This window comes from Oenanthe melanoleuca, chromosome 1 (assembly GCF_029582105.1).
Source record: "Oenanthe melanoleuca isolate GR-GAL-2019-014 chromosome 1, OMel1.0, whole genome shotgun sequence".
NCBI lineage: Eukaryota > Metazoa > Chordata > Aves > Passeriformes > Muscicapidae > Oenanthe > Oenanthe melanoleuca.
Genome location: NC_079333.1, coordinates 29,165,320 through 29,184,048, shown reverse-complemented (window position 1 = coordinate 29,184,048; position 18,729 = coordinate 29,165,320). Strand labels below are relative to the sequence as shown.

The 18,729-nt window shown below is 42.3% G+C and overlaps 1 protein-coding gene across 2 annotated transcripts in view; it reads left to right on the top strand.

The window, feature by feature from the left end:
• Nucleotides 1–12,052, top strand: part of LOC130261643 (ovostatin-like) — a 28,019-nt gene extending 15,967 nt beyond the window's left edge. Inside the window, exons 22-36 of one of the 2 annotated variants that reach the window (XM_056508136.1) lie at nucleotides 616–667; nucleotides 982–1,065; nucleotides 2,011–2,187; nucleotides 2,664–2,745; nucleotides 3,626–3,782; nucleotides 4,249–4,323; nucleotides 5,565–5,730; nucleotides 5,821–6,041; nucleotides 6,806–7,021; nucleotides 7,151–7,275; nucleotides 7,469–7,559; nucleotides 9,819–9,890; nucleotides 10,451–10,553; nucleotides 11,334–11,408; nucleotides 11,845–12,052. In XM_056508136.1, coding sequence (XP_056364111.1) covers nucleotides 616–667; nucleotides 982–1,065; nucleotides 2,011–2,187; nucleotides 2,664–2,745; nucleotides 3,626–3,782; nucleotides 4,249–4,323; nucleotides 5,565–5,730; nucleotides 5,821–6,041; nucleotides 6,806–7,021; nucleotides 7,151–7,275; nucleotides 7,469–7,559; nucleotides 9,819–9,890; nucleotides 10,451–10,553; nucleotides 11,334–11,386 — 1,674 coding nt within the window. In that variant the 3' untranslated portion in view covers nucleotides 11,387–11,408; nucleotides 11,845–12,052. Of the gene's footprint in view, nucleotides 1–615; nucleotides 668–981; nucleotides 1,066–2,010; nucleotides 2,188–2,663; nucleotides 2,746–3,625; nucleotides 3,783–4,248; nucleotides 4,324–5,564; nucleotides 5,731–5,820; nucleotides 6,042–6,805; nucleotides 7,022–7,150; nucleotides 7,276–7,468; nucleotides 7,560–9,818; nucleotides 9,891–10,450; nucleotides 10,554–11,333; nucleotides 11,409–11,841 lie in introns of both variants that reach the window. The other variant, XM_056508222.1, reaches the window with a different exon arrangement.
• Nucleotides 12,053–18,729: the final 6,677 nt, after the last annotated feature.

Below are 18,729 nucleotides of genomic sequence, written 5' to 3'. Positions count from 1 at the left end.
TATGGTAGGAAACCTGCAGGTGCTTTCTGCCTCATGGAGGCTGGAATTCCTGCAGCTGAGGGTTAGAAGCAGGTAGGAGGGAGGGAGTGCAGTACAGTGAGGAGGGAGTACAGTACCTGTGTACAGTCAGCTTCTCCATATCCAAATAAGAGTGAAAACCATGATGTATCCACTGTCCTCCTCCCACTGTCTCCTTCTTGGGACCATGAGCACATGTCCTGCCAGAAGGGAGGAGATTCCATACCTTGCTTTTAAGCACCTGTGACTCAAATACTAGGGAGGAGGGTGGAGGGAAGATATAAAAAGGGTTTATCTTGAGCATCATAAAGCAACAGCTACATAGGATTAATTGGACAGAGTCCCTCTCAGAGCTTCTAAATACCTATTTTTAAAGTGCTTTTTGAGTTGGAAGGTGCTCTGGAAAGGATGTTGTGTGAGAGAGGGAGCCATGGACCAAGAGATATTCTAGTGGAGCTAGGGTAGGGCTGGGTACAAGAAATGCATGGTCTGGATAACCATATTCACATACTGTCTTACACTGCTAAATGTCATGGTTTCATGGTGATGTTCTGCACTTTTCTTTCTCTTCCTGACCACTTGACTGCAATCAAACAGCCTGAAGGTATTAAAAAGGAGTTGACTCAGAGCTCCCTCATCTGTGCAAAAGGTCAGCCAAGTTCATTCACTCATTCATTCATTTATTCATTCATTCCAGGGAGTTAAGTGGAACTGCTTCACTGTCTTGTAGATCTTGTCCTACAAACCCAGAGGCCCTTCCAGGGGAGGAAAGAGGGTATCCCAGGGTGACTAGGACACAGGGCCAGTGTGCTAGGCTAAAATTCAGGATTTTCAGATCCATTTGGCTCATTGGGCAAGTCTCTGTGGCATTTTCCTTACCCAGACTGAAGCCTACAACAGTCAAGACTTCTGTAAAAAAAGCCCATAATTTTAACAATTTTTCTTTTCACATTTTCTCATCAGGCAAAAAGATTTCTGAACAAGTGTCTCTCAGCCTGCCAAGAAACCTAGTGCAGGGATCAGCCAGAGCTTATTTTTCTGTCATTGGTAAGTTTAGTACTTAGACTAAATGCAAAATGGTGTTTCTCTTGTGTTGCACCAAGTGCCATCATGTATACACACACAAATCTTATGTAAAGTTGAAGAAGTAATTATTCCTGATTTTGGAAGGTAAGTTTTCTGCTTCACACAATGGCAGTGAGAGGAAAAATTTGTTCACAATTCTCTCATATCAAGAGAGGACAAAATGGTCCAATAATTTCCATTTATATTGCATTTCAGATTACACTGCATTAGCATATCCAGTTCAGAATAGTAAAACAGCTGACTCAGATGAAAAGTAGCATAAGGCAGACTTCTTTGAAAAAATTTATCTTAATTTCTTGGAAAGAAATCTTCAGAACTTTACCGACTGCATAATTTCCAATTTATCATTTTGCATAATGAAAAACATTTATAAGTCAATAAGCCCCCATAGAATAAAAGTTTCAGGTCCAAATCAACTCTACTAATCTGAAAGTCATTATTAAGACTTGAAGGTTCTCTTCAGTGAGATTTTTCTGAGGTTCTGAACTCAGTCTGTTTTCTAAACAGAGTTGGTTTGGGTGTCTGTGTGATGCAGCCTCTGCAGCCCATCACCATCCTACCCCACACAACATTTTCACATGTATGTGCAAAAGCAGGAAGCAGGTTGTAAAGGGCAGGGAAATCTAACACTTCCAAGGACCCATAGCTGTTTCACAGAAGCCATGCCAGCCAGTATTTATTCTCATTTTTTTCTCCCAAATTCTCAGTTTCTCCCAGGTGTCCATCACCTAGATAAGAAAAATGGGGGCAGTTCACCACTTCTGTGATGTGTCTTTGGTTACTATGATTACTCTGTATTAGTCATTGCCCTTGGGTTCATAATAAGAAAGCAAAGAGCAATGTGTAATGCTATGTAACAACAGCATGTCTGAGCTGAGCTGACTTCTCACACTTTTCACTCTTCAGGAGACATTTTGGGTACAGCCCTGAGGAACATGGATAACCTCCTCCATATGCCTTATGGCTGTGGGGAACAGAACATGGCCCTGTTCACACCCAACATCTATGCCCTGGATTATCTGAATAAAACTGGGCAGCTGACTGAAGAGATTAGAGTCAGGGGTACTGGTTATTTATCCACAGGTAAGAGTTTTTCAGATTCTTCCATCTTCTTCCCCAGGGAAATGGCCACAGGACCAAGCCTGGCAGAGTTTAAGCAGCATTTGGACAATGCTGCCAGGCAGGTGGTGTGATTTTTGGGGCTTGGTTAACAGGTGGACTTGATGACCATTGTTGGTCCCTTCCAACCCATATAAACTGTGATTCTGTGGTCTAGTATTGTGGTTGTTTGCCTTGAACTCTTCAGCTCTCCGTGGTGAGCACTGATCTCAGAATTCCAGTACCACAGTAATTGCATAGGAGCAGGCAATGGGAGCACCCCAAAAGCAGCATGTTGTTCTTCCAGGAGCAAAAGCAGCTGGAATTCATAGTGGTTCCATTATTCACCAAACATACGTTACCTGACAAAAATCCAAAAGTCTTACTGCTTCAGTTGAACAAACAGCAGAACTAACCCTTTTCTGTGATTAGAAAATGTGTCTTCTTTATTGTGTTTTCAGGCTACCAGAAACAGCTATCATACAAACACCGGGATGGATCCTACAGCTCCTTTGGGTTACGAGATGCAGAAGGGAGTGTGTGGTAAGTGGTGACACTCTCTGTTTCCCCAGCACAGGATCTTTAGGCTTTGAAAAATACAAGTATTCAGTGATTCTTATTTTTAATAGACTAAATGAATATAGTTCAATAATTGGAATCCCCTAGTAAAGGAGAAATTAATAACTGGAAAGAGAGCAGCAAAAAGATGGTATGATGGTTGGGAGCTGGAGTACATTATGTTCAACAGGAAACTGAAGGGTCTGGATTTTTTAGCCTGTAGAAGAGGAAGCTAATGGGAGACCTGCATAAACTTTTCTGCTGCCTAGATGGGGGCTGTGGAAATACAGTCAGGCTCTTGTTGGGGCTGCAGAGTAAGGATAAGAATTTGTCCTCACTCAAGCTGCTACAGAGACAACTCCAAGTGGGCAGAAGGAATAAAAATCTTCCCCAGGAGAAGGCTGTAGCACTGAGACAAATGCCCAGAGAGGATGTGGATATCTCTATCCCTAGAGACCTTCACATGACTGGACAAAAGACTGAGAAGCCTGACACAGCTCTGAAGTTGGCCTTAGTTTAAGCAGGTGTTTGAACAGGAGACTTTGAAAAGTCCCTTCCAACCTGGTTTGTTTCATAATTCAATTAACTAAGACTGAAATTGCTGACATTAATCATCAAACTGCATCTATACTTTACCATTACTCCAAAAGAATGGTTTGGGCACAGTAATGGAGACATATCAGGCCAGTTTTTAGTATAAGTATTTTATGTATATTATTTATTTAAAACTTAGAAAACACTTCTTTTACCTCAAACATTATTAAGTGTTTTTTTAATGTCATTTTCTCTGCACATCCTATGCACTGGTGAGTGTCCTTAGTCTTGCTCACACCACACCTGTTTTCTGTTTCTGCATCACCTGCAGGCTCACTGCCTTTGTGTACAAGTCCCTGGAGCAAGCCAAGCGCTACATCTACATTGATGACAACGTCCAGTCTCAGACTTTGATCTGGCTGGCAAGCAAGCAGAAGTCAGATGGCTGCTTTGAAACTGCTGGATCACATTTCAACAATGCTTTGAAGGTAACTGAGATAAGTATAGCTGCAAACTTCCAGTCCTGCAGTCTGGTTTTATTTGGGTAAGACACAAACTTAGTCTTCACCAGACCCTTACTCTGCCTAGTACTGTCATCTCGTGTCTCTACTATGCAAGCAGGGCATGATTCTTACGTGTGCTCTTGATGATGTGGTAAAAACAAGCAGAACTTTCTGAATTACAAGTCTCAGGTTTCATTTTCCACCACTGTATTGTGTGCTCAGCCACAAGCTATTGTCTGTTTTATTACACAGGTACGAAAGTCAAGAAGATGCAACCAACTACTTTGGCTTTATCCTGTATGAGCTTGATCTTTCTTGTTCCTGTGCACACAGGGAGACAGAAATTACTGCTGATCTCAAATATAACTAATATTTGACCTATGGATTAATTCATATGCTGTTTCCTTCTAGGACATTTGTCCTAACTAGTTCTTTGCTTATATTTCATCAGGGTGGAGAAGAAGCTGAGTACTCCCTCACAGCCTATGTTGTGGCATCATTGCTGGAGGCTGGACACTCTGCTGCAGTAAGTGTTTGGTGCTGCTAGCCCAATCAGCCTTTTGTCAAACTGCACAAATCACAGTCCTCACATCAGCACTCTTTTACAATGAGGAGCTGCAATACTGATGGTAGAGCAGCAGTTGATTGTAGGTGTTTTCAGAACCCTGCAGTCCCCTGCAAGTATTTAATGTGTGTTTCAAATCAGCTACATATCCAGTACCTATGGATTCACTTGAAACACCCCTGAGGAATCCAGCTATTTTAGACAATGGTTGTCTAAGTAGGTGCAAAAACCAGACTGAATTTGCCCACTCCATCCAGAGTTCACTTTGAAATTTTCTCTGAATTTGCCCAGTCCAAAGTTCAAGCTATCCAAATCTTCAGTCTACAAACTCACTTTGCACATTTAGTTCCAAGTGGTGTTTCTGTTTCCCTATGGAAATCTTAGTAATGAAAGGGAATTTTGAGCTGCTGGTTGTAGTACTAAGCATTGGGAAATGAGAGCCAAGTTCTGTTCTCTGTGATATATTTCCTGCATATACTTGTGACCTTGTTTTTATGCTGGCTTTGTTCCTTATATAATGGGAAGGAGGAGCATTGTTCCAAATCTGACAAACATGTTCTAGATGTTCTGATTTTTTAACATCTCTCAGACATGGGGTATGGGCCACCATCAAGGTACATGAGACCAACAGGACGAAAACATTATGCAGAATCAAGGAGCCCTATAGCCACATGAATTTAGTTTCCAGTATTTCCATAGGAAGCTCCAAAACCTGGTGCCACAGGTTTAAGTGAAGCTGCAGAGACACAACATGGTTAGTAGTGTGCTGGTGATGTCTGAGATGAAGAGGAGTTCACAGAGATAAGGCTAAAAGGTCTGAAGAGTTACCTTGGTAGTTATAGCTAGCAAGTGAGCAATATCCATTTGAGAGAGCCTGCTTAATCATGAGGTTTCAATACACTTTACATAGTTCTGTAAAAACAGTCCACATCTTATTGCTAAAGGGACAAAGGTTTCACTTGAATAGGATCATCTCATGAGTCAGGAAAAGAAACAGTGCTCTCTTATTCTGGTTGCCTCTAAATAAATGCAGAAAGGAGGCAGCATGACTGGAAGGGCATTTTTTTACAGGATACACTCTGTAGGCCCTTAAAAATGCCATGAAGAGTCAGAGATTGCAGCTTAAGCAATGATAGAAGTCTTTAAAACGTATTGTGTGGAGACACGAATCCAAGTAACCCTACTGTGTTTTGCATTACCAGCATCCTGTCATTCGGAGTGGCATGAACTGCTTGGAGACTGCCTTTAGCAGTGGGGTCCACAACCTGTACAACCAGGCCCTGCTTGCCTATGTTTATGGCTTGGCTGGCAGAGAGGAGAGACGCCAGTTCTTCCTTGAGCAGCTGGATGGGGCAGCTGTCAGGGCTGGTAAGTGCAAGTAAAACTTACCCAGTTCAGGACTGATCTGAAAAAAACTTATTTTTCCATTTTTTTTACACCCTACTTCTCTGTTTTCAGGTGGATCTGTTCACTGGCAGAGAGAAAACCAGCCACCAGCAGAACACTTCTCTGGCTTCCATTCCCGTGCCCCTTCTGCTGAGATTGAAATGACCAGCTATGTGCTCCTGGCTCTGCTCAACAGAACCAAACTCACTCCAGAAGACTTATCCTATGTTTCCCGCATTGTGTACTGGCTTATCAAACAACAGAACCCATATGGTGGCTTCTCCTCCACCCAGGTAACAACTGGGTGTGGTAAAAAGAAAGTGTCTTGGAGCAGTACAGTCTGCAAGCTGAATCTTGATAAATGACAAATCTTTCTGACTGCACATGGATTTGAACAACACTGGTGCTTGCCTTGTCAAAGGCACACCATGACCTTCATAGCTTTACACATAATTTGGTTTTAAGCAATGAGAATTTACCTGAATTCCAAATTAGCCATGCACAGCAGTCACTGCTGACACATTATCCCAGGTCTTCTGCGATAATTAAAATCTGTTGCTCCAGAATCACAGAATCCAGAATGGGTCAGGCTGGAAGGGACCACAGTGGGCCATTTGGTCCAACCTCCCTGCTCAGTCAGGGTCATCCCAGAGCACGTGGCACAGGATTGTGTCCAGACAGTTCTTCAGTATCTCCAGTGGGTGACTCCACAACCTCTCTGGGCAGCCTGTTCTAGTGCATGGTCACCCATATAGTGAAGTTCTTCCTCATGCTCAGGTGGAACTTCTTGTGCATCCATTTCTGCCCATTGCCTCTACTTCTATCACTTAGCACCTCTAAGAAGTGCCTGGAATCATCCTCTGGACAGCCTCCCTTCAGATATTTGTGAGATCCCCTCTCAGTTGTCTCTGCTCAAGGCTGAACAGACCCATTTGTGTCAGCCCTTCCTTGTAAGAGACAATCCAGTCCCTTAATTATTCTTGTCATGATGCTCTCTGGACCTCACATACCATCTTACACCTGGGTATCTAACTGGGGATCATGTTCTTCTTTTCAGGACACTGTGGTTGCTCTCCAAGCTTTAGCCCAGTACGGATATCTCACCTTCTCCAAAAAAAATCTTAATACTGTTGGAGTCCACTTCATGGAGACCCCCAGTAAGATTTTCCAGGTGAATGACAAGAACCGTTTCCTACAGCAGCAGGCTTCCTTACCCACTATTCCAGGGAGATACAGAGTGGAGGTGAATGGCACTGGCTGTGTCTATGTGCAGGTAAGCAAGCTGGGGACTCAGCACCACCCTCTGGGACCTGAGCAGGGGGGCTCTCCACGCTTTATTCCTCTCCATATGCCATGCTGTGCTTTAAGTCTCTGATCATCTCACACTTCCTATCTCTTTCAGACCACCCTGAGATACAACATCCATTTGCCAAAAAAAGCTGCAGGATTCTCTCTGTCTGTAAGGACAGCAAATGAGTCTTGCACAGGCAGCTTTCCACCAAAGTTTGACCTTGTCCTCTCTGCCAGGTAATTTCCTTTTGCTGACCTACCCCCTTGCATTCACTGTTTGGTAAAGTATCCAAGAAAGGATCAAGTACAGGCAGTTAACTGCTGCTCTGCAGCTGTAGGAAGAAAAACAGGATTACTGGGAGCTAAAAATGTCATTCACTGGTCTCCTTTCCATTTGCAGACCAGACTGACAGAACTTTTCTCATTTCAGATACACAGGAAACCGCAATGTCTCCAACATGGCTATTATTGATGTGAAAATGCTCTCAGGATTTGTTCCTGAAGAATCTTCCCTGAAAAAGGTAAAAAGTAGGACCAATGTGAATGATAAAGCCTAAAAAAACCAGGAAGTTGATAAACATAGTCTCTGATTAGCAAATCTGAGCCCACAGGAATTCTGCAAAGTCCCTGGGCATAGCCTTCTCTCACATATTGTGTTTCAAATTTGTAGCTGTTTATGTGTTAGAGACAATTCTGTTAGTAGTCACCAAATCCAGTGGCCCAGGAGAGATAAGACTTCATATCCTCAGGTCCAACCAACAGCAAAGTTCAGTGTATATTCCCAGTAAGCAGACATGCACACTACACATATATATCCATATATACATAATATATGTGACACACAGATCAGTAGACAGGAAAGACAGCACTTCCACAAACACAGATAGCACAAATGGCCTTATCCTGTTCCCTTTTCTGCCTGATCAGATTAAAATCTCATTTGAGGAAAAGATAAATAAATAAATACATACATAAATAACACAAGCACATATATACATGCAAATACACAATGTGGCTCCTTGTGGTGGCTGCACTCAGTCTGCCCAGCAGCTGCCCCTGCAGCCTTGCTCTGTTGAGTTGCTGGCACCTGGACATGTGCATCCTTCAAGCCTCAGCCTGGAGCTGAGGTGCCCACCACCCACATGTGTGCATGGTGAGGGCCTCTATAAGCATTCTTTAACTTGCAGCACATGAGCTGGGGTCCCCTGGTTTCACAGTGATGTCAAACACATACACACAGAGACATGCAGAGAAGTCTCCACTAGCTGCTCCAGACCAGTGCCCACCTCCCAGAGACTCTATGGATTCTCCAGAAACAGGCTCAGACACCCTGGTCCCTCTGGTAGCTGCCTTGGATCCTCTGGTGTCTGCAGGATTTGCGTAGAGTTTATGGCTGACTCAGCAGCTGGCTGCTATTGCAGTTTATCACTAGTGGCCACATGCTGACATACATATGTTCACACAGAATACAGAGCCTTTCACCCTGGAAAATTGCCAGGAACAGAGATTAATAAGAAGGCAGGAGAGGTTGTGGTGCAGGGCAGACAAGTGTGCTGACCACCAACCTGCTCATGTGCAACTGGCCTCTTTTATCTCACTTTCCACCCCTTTTCCTTCCAACTGGATTTTCTCCCTCTCTTTGTTACTTCTGGTTCTCCCCCTAAATTCCCTGTAATAACTCTTCCTTGAGTCCCAGCATCCCTTACCCAGCCCCATGGTCTGCAGGCAGCATTCCCCTTCAGTCTGCAAGGTGATCTGGGGTATTCTGCTGCTGGCTCACCTGGTGGGTCTGACACTGACAATGGGCAGGTCACTGCACCAAGGGAGGCAGGTCAGAGTGTTCCAGGGGCTCTGCTCAGTTCACGGGGTTTCCCTGCACTCCTTACTGTCTGTGTGTGTGAGTCTGCAGTCACACAGCCTAACAGAATCTATGTGAGAAATACCTCTGCCATAGTTAAATTGCTTTAATTGGCATTTTGCATTATTACCCCTTTGACAAAGGTTATTTCATCCTTTACAGTACAGTTTAGCAAACAACCAAAAAAAGGAGGTTGATCCTCCTCCTTTACTATCCAGAAATTTGGTTATGATGATGACAACTCTGGGGACAACACTGATAAGCACCTCATTTAGGTTCCTAATACAATTTAGGTTCACAATAGATGAGTTACCTTCAAGTCATGAGCTGTAATTTTCAAGTAGATTAGAAGAAGAATGAAATTATTTGTAGAGTCTACTCATACCTTTGTGTATTTATAATCATTCAGGCCTGAAACTAATGCATTTTCTTTGGAAGATTTTTTCTGTTAAGATGCTATTCTGTTTGGCATCCTACTCCTCTTCATATACACTTGGGGGAAAGCAGCTCTTTTTAAAAGTTTGGAATATTTTAGGTTTGTATGTTTCGACATTAAAATAATTTTGTTCACATTTTTTCTGAATGTTTTTAAACTTTTATTTGAAACATACAATGGACCAGCAAGTGAGTCAGCTTGAACTGTAGAAATTAATTGCAAATTCTCTTTGAAATGAGAGAATTCTTAGGTTGGTGATGAAAGCCACAAGTATCAAAGCTGACTGGTGGAACTGTTCACCACTGAGACTGCTCTGCACACATCAGATTACAAAAACACTCAGCTTGCATTTCTTTTTTTGGCGACTAGATGGCGGGGTGGCATAAAAGGAGCTCAGCAGCCACTTTAAATGCACTTTGCTGTGGAATCTCAGCCTCCTTGGCCAGTCCCCCCTGCTAACATTGCTGTATTTTGCTTCATTTAAAGCTGCGGCACGAGAATTCTGTTGTGGATCGTGCAGACATCAAGAACAACCACATTCTCTTCTACCTTCAGAAGGTAAGTTTGGGAGGTTCCCCTTCAATTTTATTAAACTGGAAGTTTAAAAGAGGCTCCTAGATAAACGAAAAATCTTATTAATAGCATATTAACAATACCCATGCCTTAAAGGTGTAAAGGTGCTTTACTCAATCCAACATCACAGGGGATAATGGAGGTCTTGCAGTCAAAGTAATCAAATGGAGAAACGTAGGGAGAAGATTCTTAGGGGCGATTTTAGCTGGGAAAAGGCAAGGAAAGAAACTAACAGCAATTTTTGATTACGGGATGAATGCTGATGTGCTGAAAACCACACTAACAGGGAATTAGGTTGGGGTAATTGGCAATGGAAATAGGAGGAGGAAGAGAAGGAAAGAAAAGAGCATGCAATTTTAGCAACAACACATGATTAGCAACAGCTTTTAGACAATTATCTGATTTACCATCCAGTTTACAGACTGGAGGGAGCTGTACAATGGCACATTGTCACACAGCCTGATTCAGAAATTAACCTGTTCAACCTTATCCTTAGGGATAGTTATGAAAAGTTCTGATGCGTCTTCTTGTCCTGCCATTTCCAGGTGTCCCAGAAGGAAATCAGCTTCTCCTTCAGTGTGGAGCAAAGCCTGCCTGTGTCAGACATCAAACCAGTGCCTGTACATATATATGATTACTATGAAACAGGTAGGTGACCCAGCAGGCCTTGGTAAAACCTGTGGGACACAAAGGAGAGACAAGAGGAGAGACCCACTTAGCAATTCTGCTGGTTTTGATTGCTGGGCTGCAAAGGTTGTGCAGGGCACAAACAGTGCCTGCCCTCCTGAATTTGCATTTCTTGCTTCATTTCAACATAAAGCAGTTGAGGAAGTGATACACGAGAGCTTCTTTCTTACAAAACACATCCAAAAAGGCATGTGGTTCCACTTTCTTTCCACAGTTTGGACATGATGGTTAAAATCAATAACTCAGAGGCAGCAGTGTTCCTGACTTCCCTGAACTGCATTCACTAAATTTTTTACTCAATATTGTCATAGTAGGCTGCAGCAAAAGGATCTTCCTTAGTGGAACTTAAATACTTAGGTAGGAATGACAGTGCCACTTAACAAAAGAGGAGTTTAAGTAACTAGAACTAGAAAAATAAGTGCCTGGCCACCTTTCTTGAGCTGCATCCTAGCAGATTAGCAGCAGCAGTAGTAGTAGTCAGAGAATTGACCCTGGAGTGCATTTTCTGCCACCTGCTCCACATCTAGCATGGTGACAGCAATGGTGTCCTGACAAACATGGTCACAGTGCACTGGTCTGACTGTGCACCCTTGCAACTGGGTGCCTTGACAAGTGGGAGTCTATCCCAAAATTTATCAAATGTCTTCTGTTTTGTAGCATGTTAATGACAGGTGCAGATAGACTGGGGTCAGAATGGTTTCTCACTCTCATCCAAATGTCTTCTTCCTTTCTTCTTCCCAGATGAATATGCCCTTTCAGAGTACAACACACCCTGCTCCCCATCTTCCAGCTGAAATCAGATGTGTGCCAGGAGAGGTAATGTTTCAGAAAGTATCAGGCAAGCAGTTGTAAAAAAAGAAGAGGATTAGAGACTTCTTTTTTTTTTTTTTTTCTGGGAGCACGATGAAAAACATGCAGAATAATGAGGAATAAGCAAATCCCATATTGCTGTAGATCAGAATGACCCATTCTGGCCCACACTGCAAAAAGAACTGGAGTCAATGTGGATTAGAAACTGCAGAAAAGTCCTTTCCTTGGGAAGAGATATATTGTGCAATTGTTAACTCTGACCATCCATCTTGTTTTGAAACTTATGACATATTCCAGTGGGAGATTTGTATAAAGTTACACACTTGAAATGAGTGTTCTGGGCCATAGATTACTCTTAAGAAATCCTAATTTCAGAGAATAATGTGCTGCTGCTGCTGCTTCTGTAGATTTTACTTGTTTTGATCTTTCCACTATCCAGCAGGAAAGAAACCAGAAGAAATCTGAAGAAATTACTTTGATCCTCACCTTATTCAGCCATTGAACTGAATCTTCTACAGATGACAGAATTCTAATCACAGGAAGACAACTTTTATGCCAGTTTTGCCTCTGTCTAGAAGGAGATGTTTTCTTCAGATTAGCATCTCATATTTTACTGTCCTTTGTAATAAAACATTCTGATTGGCAATGGTATTTGTTGCAGTCTCCACTCCTTGGTGTGTGTAGAGCTGTGTGAACACAGGATAAGGCAGGAGAGGAGCAGTTCAGGGCACACCCAGAGAGCACTGTTCAGTGGGATGTCAGGCTAGCCCAGAGAGAGCTCAGGTGAAACTAATCCTGCCTCACAGTGCAGGAACCTCTGTGACATGGCAGAGACCCTCAGGCTCAGTGTAATCCCAGAAAAATACAGAGGAAATTTGGAAGCTGTGGGAGAGAACAAATGTTGGTTTGGAAGGACCTGGGGAGGACAACAACTGCAGCCTCCTGTCCCAAGAGCCACCCAACAGAAAATAACCTGCACAAGGGTGTTCAGCTTGAGAGTGGCACTGGGGACCAGCAAAGAAAGAAGAATTCAGCAATTCAGCCAACACCAGGACCCAGGAAACCTTGGGAAGCAGCTAGAGAGTTGCTCTAAACAGATGAGGAATTTGACAGAGGAAGCAAATCTCTGTGAATTTAGATTCTGGCTGATGTGAGCTGAGTGCCTTAACACCCTTGAGAACCTGGCCCTGTGCCCTGACTCCCTCAGCTCTAAATGCACCTCCTGGCATGTGAGAGCACCAGAGCAGCTTTTCATGTGGCAGCACCATGTGTGCATGCAGGAGAGCCTGAAGGGGCACATGGGTGCATAAAACAACATCTATGAGCACATGTGCCACCTGTTTCTGGTTATTTTCCTTAGCATGGACAGAAACATGGGAATGGAGTTCTCAATTTTTCTGGTCTTTCCTCTTTCTTTTTTTTTTTTTTTTTTTTTTTTTTTTTGTTTTGTTTTGTTTTGTTTTGTTTTGTTTTGTTTTTTAAAGTTGCCTACAAGCTTGGTTTACCAAGAGACAATAACAGTTCCTTCCCTGACAATTCTGGTGGAATTTCTTCCTTGTGGAAAAAAAAAAAAAAAATAATGACATTTTTGAGAAAAAAGATATTGTGAGGTGAGTGGCTTTCAAGTCTTTCAATTCTGCTCAAAACATTGAGTTTCTATCCCCAGCATTTCTCTTCCCATCAGAAGCAACCCCTGGGCACAACCCTTGACCCAAAAAGTCACACTGAAAGCGATGTTTGCATGTTTGCATGAGACCTGTGGTGACTTCTGCTGCAGACAGACACATGCTGAGAAGTAAGTTATGACTCTGAGGATGTTAAGGGGCCAGCTGACCCCAGATTCCCCCTTGCTCTCCCATCCCTGTCAGCAAAAAAGATTGTGTGAGCTTCTGGAGGGGTCAGTCAGGCTGCTTCAATCCACGTTCCTCAGCTGTGTAAACTCAGCCTGCTGCTGAACAAAAGCCTTTGTTTAATGCCAGCCCAGTGAATGGCCAACTGCAAGCCTGGTCAGATGGAAACTGATATGAAATGCAGATGCTTTCAAAAGCACAGCATTTAAATTTTACTACAAATTTCCAAAACTCCAGGCTGAGAGGCAGTGGATGAAACAATGCCAGCAGTACCTAGCAAAATCTGCATTTTACAGCCTTCTTTTACCTCTTTAACTCTTTTAACTGCAATGCAACTAGTGACCCTTTTTTTTTTTCTCATGAAGCTGCTGCTTCACAAACTCAGTTTGCTTAACCTCAATGTGAGTCAGATGAAAAGGTGTAACAACTGAAAGGAGCTTCAGATAGTGAGCTTGTAGGACCATATGAATCCATCAGAAAATGGTAAGGGCTGTATTCCATCTCCAAAAATGACAAACACCTTTACACTCAGTTTTTTTCTTTGATTGCCGTAGTTAGAAAGATGCTCTAGAACTCTAAAATTACCATTAATCAAGCTTCCCTTTCACTTTCAATATGCAAAAAGGTGCAGTTCCTACAGGACCCATCTGCTGTAGTCCATGGGAATGGGCCAGGACAGGCTCTGGAAGTTTTTCCCAGAGATATAAAGTGCCAGAACTCTGACACTGTTTTGTGTAATAGCAAAGCAGTTGTGATATGAGGAACTCTGAGTGACACTAGGCATGGATGTGATGCTCCAGTCACCCCCTCATTTCCACACTCTCCAGCAGGCAGTTTTGCCTAGTGCTGGTCATTTATGGGTCAATAACAATAAAAAAAACCCCTAGTTCTTCAAAAGAGGACAATCAGGACTTTCTCTTATTCCCTGTTTGCCTGAGGCCAGCTTGTTTGCCCTGAGACAGCTTGGAAACCTCAACTGTTTAGGAAGATAATAAAAGATAATAAAGTCTGACAAGTCTCCATCAAGGACACATCTTCCAGCTTGTTCTGTACACTGCTCAGCATTTCAATATATAGCTGCAGAATATATTTTCACTGGAGACAAAGCAGAAATAGCCTTTATGTGAGGGGAATGAATCAAAAAACTTTTCAGGCATAAGGTCAAGGGTTGAAGGCACAAACAGGCTCTCCCTGGGGGGTGTACTTAAAGCAGTGCAATTAATATATCAGGTAACACAGGAGTATTGTTTTGCTGCCAAGCAGATAATAATAACAGATAAAGGGAGAGAAAGCTGCAGGCTCTGAATGGCATTTTCATGCCTTCCATAATGTGCCTGGAACAAGTTCAGTTTCTGGGATGTCGCAGTGGAAAGGAAAATTCTTTTTACCAACAAAAAAATGGATTTAGAAGCAAGATGTTGGTCAATGGCAAAAAGATCAAAGTAGCCAAAAAAGACTGAGCCTCCAACATTGAGTGTTATCAGCCAGTTGTGAGAGACTCCTAACCCCAAGCTCTTTCTCATTCAAATCCTAGCAGTACATCATGCCTACAGTGAAGACAGACTCCAAAGAAGAGGTAGTCCCTGCTCTAAAAGATGTAGGTCTTATGTCTTGCATTCATCTCCATGAGCTCTTGGCTCTGATAACATCATTTTACAGCCTTGAAGTGAGATCCACCCTTCCCTTCTCAGAGCACTTGGACTAGACATACAGAATTTCCCCAAAAAATATGTGCAAGAAATTTCCTTTGGCCCATAAAGCTGCATCCAAGACACATGTGCAAACATTACTCCTCTGTAGTTCTCACAGACCAACCTGCAGTTCAGACAGATGATTCAAGTCATGTCAAAGGTCTCTGAAATTGCAGAAAAAGACTTTATGGGTACGATTACCTCAGTAAAACCGTTATAGGATCTGTAGGCTGATGGCTGAATTCCTAAGGGAAAGCAGAACTGTATGACCCTTCTCAAGCCAATTCAGAGAAGAAGGGCATCCAGCCAGGGAAGGCTGTTCCACTCTGAATTGATGGAGGGAAGAAGAAGAAAATAAGAGGGACTAATGGAGTCTCAAACACTTACAGATCTGTCATTAAAATGCATTTATGACATTTCTTCAGAATGAAATTAAAGAACAGGCTTTCCATAAAGCAGAGAAAAGCCATTGCAATATGAATGCCTCACAGAGCTGCTTCTTTCTACATGTGCCTGTCAAGAGTTGTCTCCTGAAATGAAAGCAAATGCTTCTGCCTTCAGAGTGCAGAAGTTGCAGCTATGGAGAGAGGACAGCTGTGCACAGCTGTGAAATAGAAACAAAGGGTTAGGGGTTTGATCAGAGGTGAGAAGGACAGAGAATGGTTTGGGCATCCCTCAGCATGGCTGGTCTCGGGCACCTTTCTGGTGGCCAGAAAAGACAATATATCACCTGCAGCTTGCACCAGCTCTTGGTGCACAAGATGATTTCTCAGTACCAGTCATGAGCTGATTGCTGGCATGGGAGGTTTAGGGGGAACATGCAGCCACACTAGTTTTCCCACCTTAAGTAGTTACATTTTATGGATTACATGTCAAGTGTTCCACACTTGATGCTCACTGTTAAGTATTTTCTTTTACTCCTTTAATAATAACCTGATTTATATTTGCAATGACCTTACTAAGTCCTAGAGATTTTATTCAGATATTTTATTGGTGACCTCTTCATATTTGAACTGAACACTTGATGCTGCCTATAAGGACCACAAAGAAAGGAGGGCTGAAAAACTCTTGTTCCTGTCCATGCAAGGGCAGTAAAACTGCAAAGCACTCCCAAAAGAAATGCAGGCTCTGTTATTAGCCTAACTATAGCACTGTATTTGCAGTTTAGCCTGAAAACTGCCAGGTAATCTGTGTATACCTAGGAAAGATGATTTAATTTGTATATCCACCAGTTTCCACTCAGAGGCTTGTGCAGGTGCAGGTGCAGTAGTCAGATTCCAGCTTCACCCATCTTTCACAGGCATTTGTCACCAAAACTGGCAGCAAAGACAGGCTTAATACTGCAGCTCACAGTTTTTCCTGCTCAGATCTCAGTCTCTACACACATGTGGAGAAAGGTGTCAGTTTTGAAAACAGGTTATGGATGACCCATCCACACTCAGCAGAGTCACTGGAGCCTTGCAACTGGCTGACCTTCAACTGCCTTCATCTTTTATAGGGCTGCCTTCTCCAGGCATCACAGACCACTGAAATAAACTGCAGCCCTCCCCACCACCACGTTTTGTTGAAAAAAATCCCATCACTCATCAAAATCACTGCAACTTGTGACTATTCCACTAGGGATATACACATTTTCTTTTATGACCTCACCATCCTTTTAGCTGCTAGAGGACTTTGCCAAGGCTCACATATCTTAGAACAATGAAAGAAATCTTGCATGCTTGACTAGAGACCCTATTGACCAAGAGAACTTTATCTGTAGTTGCCATGTTTCAGCATTGTTCCCCAAACACCTGGGCCAAACCAACCATTTCGACCTTTACTATGCCTAAACCAATTGTTACAATCCAATCTTCTTAAAGCTGGTTTTATAGGAAGCAGTCATAGCCAAAATCATATATTGGTTCAGTGCTTTTCAACTAATTTTTGTAGCTGTAATGACCAAGTTTCTTTGCAGTGATCTTCTCCTGATTGCAGCAATTAACTCGTTCACATGACAGCTGACAGTGCCTACACCACAAATACTTGGTTACAGATCTTGCAGGCACATCCAAGCTGGCTTTAGACTGTGTGAGTGAGAAGGAGTACTAGAATTATATGAAATGTTAGCAGCTTCAAATGCTTCAAAAACAGGAAAAAACCACAGAGCTCCAAAGAGTGCTGTAATTTTCCTCAAGCCATTTGATGATACCCACAGGAAAGAAAGGCTCTTTTCAGTAATAGTGAGTGAAATTTGAGGTCAAGAAATCACACAGAAAGACACAGAAATTGCTGTGACTGAGCAGCCCTATATGAAAAAATTAATTGCCATTGAGTAGTATCACTATAGCTCTTCACAGCAAGACAGATTTTATTTGTAAAGATAATCTTGTACTGGTAGAACATATCTAGTGCATCAAATAAACCAAAATACAACCACAAAGGCACAAATTTTGGTATCTAACTATGTCTGCAGAAGGACTGTTTCAGTGGCAGAAAGATATCTGTACTTAGCTGGTGGGACATTTTTTAACAAAGATAACTAAATCAAATTTAACTAAATCAAATTTAACTAAATCAAACAGCTCATTCTACTGTGCCAAAGCTCCTTCTCATTGCTCTCCATCTATAAACACACAGATCTCTCTGTGCTACAGTTAAACACAAGTGACTGAGGTCTGAAGTTATGGCTCAGGTAACACTCAAAGTTAGACTGGCAAAATCCTCCTTTTGAGTCAAGAATGCAAAATAATCTGTCTGTATTCAGATATTTCTCCAACATTACTCAAAACCAAGAACCTCTTTCAGTACCTGAAGCCACAAGAAATATGAAGAGAGACTATTTAAAAGCCCATATAGTGTCAGGACAAAGGGGAATGGGTTCAAACTGAAAGAGAGCACATTTAAATTAGATATTAGGAAGGAATTCCTTACTGTGAACTTGTTGAGACACTGGCACAGATTGCCCAGAGAAGCTGTGGATGCCCCATCCCTGGCAGTGCTCAAGGCCAGGCTGGATGGGCTCAGCTACCTGCTCTAGTGGAAGGTGTCCCTGCCCATGGCAAAGGATTTGGAACTGGGTGGTCCTTAAGGTCCCTTTCAACCCAGACCATTCCATGATTCTGTGAAACACAGATCTGGTGATGAAATATGAATCTCTAACTTCCCCACAGAGCAATCTTCACAAACTTCTGGAACATATGCAGCTGGGTTTAAAAGAGTAGGTAGGATTTGACAAGCAAAAACATGCAGTCAGGAAACAATAATGATAAAAAAAACCCATCAAAAACAAATGTCAATGGTTTAGTAAATATATGCCATGAAAACAACCTTTTTGTTGTATCCAATGGAACATTGTTTGATTCTCCTGTAAAAGATAAGTTATTATATGTTATAGCCAAGAAGATGGATGACCTCTCTTTTCCTTTGCTGTGATAGTTTGCTACTGTGACTTTTTTCCCTCTGCAGACTTGTTTGGTTGCAAACCAATTAATCCAATAGCTTTTCTATTACAGATTATTGCATTTTTTGTTTGTTTATCTCCTTACTAGATGCACCTTCTTCATTGTGATTAGTGGAGGTTTTAAACTAGTGCAGTGCATTATCTGGATATAAGATACATGGGTAAAAATTGTCCTTCAATTGGTTACTGCTCAGAAGGTACATGTGCACAGAAGACATTGTGACTGGGACCAGCTCTTGGAGATACAATAGTGTGTGATCAAAACCACAGTCCAGCCTATATTTGGGGCAAAATGCCTGCTCATTATAACAGTAAGTTTTACACAAATACCCTTCTCTTCTACA